At 43.0% G+C, this 4,560-nt stretch overlaps 1 protein-coding gene across 2 annotated transcripts in view; it reads left to right on the top strand.

The window, feature by feature from the left end:
- Window positions 1-478: 478 nt before the first annotated feature.
- SLC13A2 (solute carrier family 13 member 2) overlaps window positions 479-4,560 on the top strand; it is a 63,593-nt gene continuing 59,511 nt past the window's right edge. For both annotated transcript variants that reach the window (XM_018555001.1, XM_018555002.1), the window contains exon 1: window positions 479-600. In XM_018555001.1, the coding sequence (XP_018410503.1) occupies window positions 499-600 (102 nt within the window). In that variant the 5' untranslated portion in view covers window positions 479-498. The remainder of the gene's footprint in view (window positions 601-4,560) is intronic.

Here is a 4,560-nt window from a genome sequence, read left to right as displayed (position 1 = left end):
CTGATAGCTTGCGCCCGCCGCTGGCTGAATACCTGAACCGTGACTGCAGTTATTGGTTGCAGATTTGTCAACAATTTTCAGCTCAGCTCGTTTGATAAAATACGAGTCGGCAGGGCCATCCACTGGGAATCTGCTGAAATTCTAACAGTGTTTGGCCAGCTTTAGGCTTTGACAAGCATTTTCTATTGAACATGTACTGTACATGTCTAGTCTTTCAATGATCCACAGCAGTGTAAGCATTGATAAAGACTGACCTTGACATAGGAGTGATCAATGAGAAACGATGACACGTGTCACTGAGTAACAGTTAACTTTTTATGTTGTTACCTGTTATCGTAGTGATTTAATCTCCCTTATGTCACCTCCTTCCCTGTTGGCAGAGAAGTATCTTGTAGGAAGCTAGTATAAACACCCACAATTAGCCACGAGTTTCTCTGAGCTTATATAGATACATGTTAGAGTGAAGTTTCCTCTTAAGTACAATTCTGTTCAGACAACATGGTGTCCGTCTGGAGATGGCTGCTGGCAAACAGAAAATATTTTATCATCTTTCTGACTCCGATCTTGCTTCTCCCTCTTCCTTTAGTAGTGCCAACAAAAGTAAGTACTAGTTTTATTCATGTGGATGTGTAAAATAACAGGTGCTCGGTAGTCGCTGCCAGCAAGAAGCATAGGCTACAGAGCACACATGCTTTATGTTTACTCATTTTTGGGTATAAACATTATCAGCATATAGAAAACTCAATACAGAAATACAACATTTGACGATTATGGACTTTAGCAGACGGGCATGTGCAATAAAGCTTAGGTGTACTTAGGTTATGCTAATCCACTTATATGGCAAATGTAATAATGTAAAGCAGGACAGCTGAATAGTCCATATTGTAGATTGTGTTATCTGTTAATTACTGTTTCGTCTGTATAGGCTCTTCAATTATTCAGATCATGGAGATTAGGAAATGTACACATTTTCCTTTTTGAAGAACTTTAGCTATAGCATAGCCCTCAACAGTCATTTATTTGGAGGAACTGTCCCTCTTTTGGAAGCAAATCCCGTTGTCCGTTTTTCCTTGTCAGTTGTCCATCTTTTTGGTCTTATTTTCAGACCTTTACATAAAATTAATAACATTTGTTATTTTAAAAAGCTGATATAAAATCAAAGTAATGGTAAAAAGAACACGTGGGTTTCAACTATTTTGTCTAATAATTCTCCAAGGTTCATGTTACAGGGGATTGTGGAGGGGTTGGGGGAGCTGTGGTGTTTGCCTTTTTACCATACTTTGTGCTAAAAGGTGCCACACTTTCTCATCTCAGTAAAAGTCGATTGGTGTGGATATACGAAAAAAGCAATATGAAATATTTTTTGCAGCAAATTGTAGATAATTGTAAATATCTTCACCTACTGTTACCATTGGAAACAAGAGACATTTGCCTATTTCTCTCTGGATATAGTGTATATTTCAAACTGAGGTTGTATATTTGTTTCCCTTAATTGTTATGTGGCTACATGATCTTATACATTTTAACTTGCTATGTTGCTTGAGGTATGCATTAAGGAGTATTATGTGGGTACTGTATCACTGGATTTTGGTGGTGTAAGGTAAGGATTACGCTATATGAATTGTATTGTACTTTTGTTGAGCTTTATTTGCTTTGGGCTTCATATGCGATATATATGATGGCTGTAATGTAATAGATGAAGAATTTACACTGCCTGGCTAAAAAAAAAAAAGTCACCACCTGGGTTTAGCTAAGCAATTAGGTAAGAGCCTTCCATTGGCTAAGTGTTATGATCCGGGGTTGCTTCAGTTTGTCTGTTCTAGGTTCAGCAACCTTATGTCCCCAAAAAATGAGGTCAACTGCCTACCTGAATATACTGAATGACCCTGATGGTGTGGCATATTTCAACATGACAATACCATGATTTATTGGGCTCAAATTGTGAAAGAGTGGTTTAGTGATGATGAGACATCATTTTCACACATGGTTTGGCCTCATATACAGCCTGGTAAAAAAGTGAGGCGGCCGCAATGCGATGCAGTGCGTTCCGGACAGAATCGGACCAGAACCCACTGCATATGGTCTATACATGCCCCCGCCTTCTTTGGGCTCTTCTCAGCCGCGCCGCTGTCAAACTAAGAGATGTGGCTGTGTTAGAGCGGTGACGGCAGTGTCTGGTGGGCCCTGCAGGTGGGCGACACAGCCACTTTAACACAGCCGCGTCTCCTTCCATGCGGGCTGGATAGGTCACCAGGGGGGTCAGTGATGGGCCCCCTCCTGGCCACAAGCCCTCGGTGTAGTATGGCCAGTCTGCCCCTGATCCCTTACCAATATACCAATCCAATATACTGTATATAAAAGATGGAAAGATGGAATTCCACTTAAAGGTGACTCTGCCACTATTAGGTCAGAGTAGCAAGAATACTGGAGCTCCAGAAACAAGATGCTCATTTATATTACAAACCATACCAAACCATCCTCTTCCGTCGCCGGACCCCTCCTCCTCTTCCGTCGCCGGGCCCCGCCTCCTCTTTCATCGTCGGGCCCTGTCTTCTCCTCTATCGATGGGCCCGCCTCCTCTTACATCACTGGCCCCTCCTGCTCTTAGGTCACCGGGCCCCGCCTCCTCCTTCACTGCAAACGCCAGGTCTAGTCTCTTCTGCAGCAGCTGCTGGCTGTCACTGACACAGCTCAGCAGCGGATGTGAGGAAGAACGCGGCTCATTCCTCATGACAGCCATCACCCTGATATGCCATAGCGACCCAGGCGGCCCGCACGGCATCAGAGGGATGCCCTGTGCCCGGGCCTCATAGCGGCCACCTGGGTCGCTATGGCAATTGTTACGCCACTGTTGTAGTGTGGAATATACCAGCACTCAAAAAGTGAGATCCCTGTCCCTACTCAGAAATGAACAGGCTGTTAAATAAAATAAAAAATCTACGAAAAGTAAACAGTAGCCCCCAACAACCAATCAGATATTAATATTAACCCAATCTGCCACTATAAATTATTCATTTTCTTACCAGTGCCAATGAACTGAACTAAAACGATCAAATAAAAAAAAGGAAAAAAGAGGTCTTACCAGAGGCAGATGCAGAGGTCTCACAAGGGGCAGATGTGAACACCATTCCACCAGTGGGAGGCCCGGGACCGAATCTCAGTGGGGCCCCCCAGCACGAAGTGCAGCCACACCAGCAGTAGGTCCGCCCTACATCTATACACTCCCCCCACCCTCTGGGCTCTTCTCCGCCGCGCCGATGTTAAACTAGGAGATGCGGCTGTGTTAAAGTGGTGACATCAGTGTCTGGTGGTCTGTTAAACTGGTAGCATGGTAGTGATGTGTCCTTTGCCTACACACTTTGTGCTAAAAGGTGTCTACCTGTCCCATCTTAGAAAATTGGGAGGTATGCTTTACTGGAGTACAATTTGTTTTTACTGAAGTCCTTAAATAGGTTTTTAATATCAATGGGAGTTACTTCCCCTCAACCAGATTCAAACTCACAGTAAAAGACAAAATCTGATTTGGTGGCTGTGTGGTAATAGTTCTATGTTTTAGTAAGAACAAATTGACACATGTCTGTGCCCTGATTGGAGAAACTTCTTCTCACATCCTGTCTCAGTGACCACCTTTAGTTTGGTACATGCATCTGAAAAGAACAGTATATCTGACCATTGATTGGCCCAAGCATGAGACATATTAGAAGCATGGTGACAGATTGTTGCTACTTGCAGCAGGTAACATAAAATGTATCTAAAGCCAAAACCATTTTGGTTAGAATCCTTAACAGGTTTTTATTGCTGTCTGTGTCCATTTAGGACTGAAAATGAGGGAAATAAAATGGAAATATTGCAATGTGAATATTTATTCCAGTAGCAACTGAGATTTCCCTCACTTTAGAGAGATCTTCTCTCACTTCCTGCTGTGTCTACAGGCAGGGCCGGCCTTAGGCCTTTAGGCGCCCTGTGCGAGAAAGCTTTACAGCGCCCCTCAGTGGCCACACCCTTTAGTGGCCACGCCCCCGTAACCACACCCATTTCCCCCAATATATGCACCATTTAAAGACTCCTATTTTGTTAAGCCGCAAAGAAACATATTAAAAAGTGTGATAAAAATAAAACTTTTATTCAAAGGTATTAAACTTGTAGGCACAATAGAAGTATTTTTATCAAATAAAACAACAGAAGGTAAACAATAAATGTCAAACTACAATAGAGTCTATAAAAATAAAGTGTCAGGTCGTCATGCTGACCCCTTTTTTCAAGTAAGTGCATCTAGAAAAGTAAAAATAAAAAACAGAACACAGACCCCGGGCTACATGTAAATGAAGCCAGGGGTCTGTATTGTATTCAGACACATAATAATAATAATTTGTTTGAGAATGTGCGGCGGCCATGTTGGCCACCAGCGTGTTCTCTGAATGCGTGCCACCATCGTGGAGGCAGGGAGCATGAAGCCCGGGGTCAAGAAATGTATTCAGACACATAATAATAATAATTTGTTTGAGAATGTGCGGCGGCCATGTTGGCCACCAGCGTGTTCTCTGAATGCGTGCCACCATC

This window comes from Nanorana parkeri, unplaced genomic scaffold, assembly GCF_000935625.1.
Source record: "Nanorana parkeri isolate BGI_ZX_2015 unplaced genomic scaffold, ASM93562v1 scaffold181, whole genome shotgun sequence".
Classification (NCBI taxonomy): domain Eukaryota; kingdom Metazoa; phylum Chordata; class Amphibia; order Anura; family Dicroglossidae; genus Nanorana; species Nanorana parkeri.
This window is presented reverse-complemented; position numbering and strand designations above follow the sequence as displayed.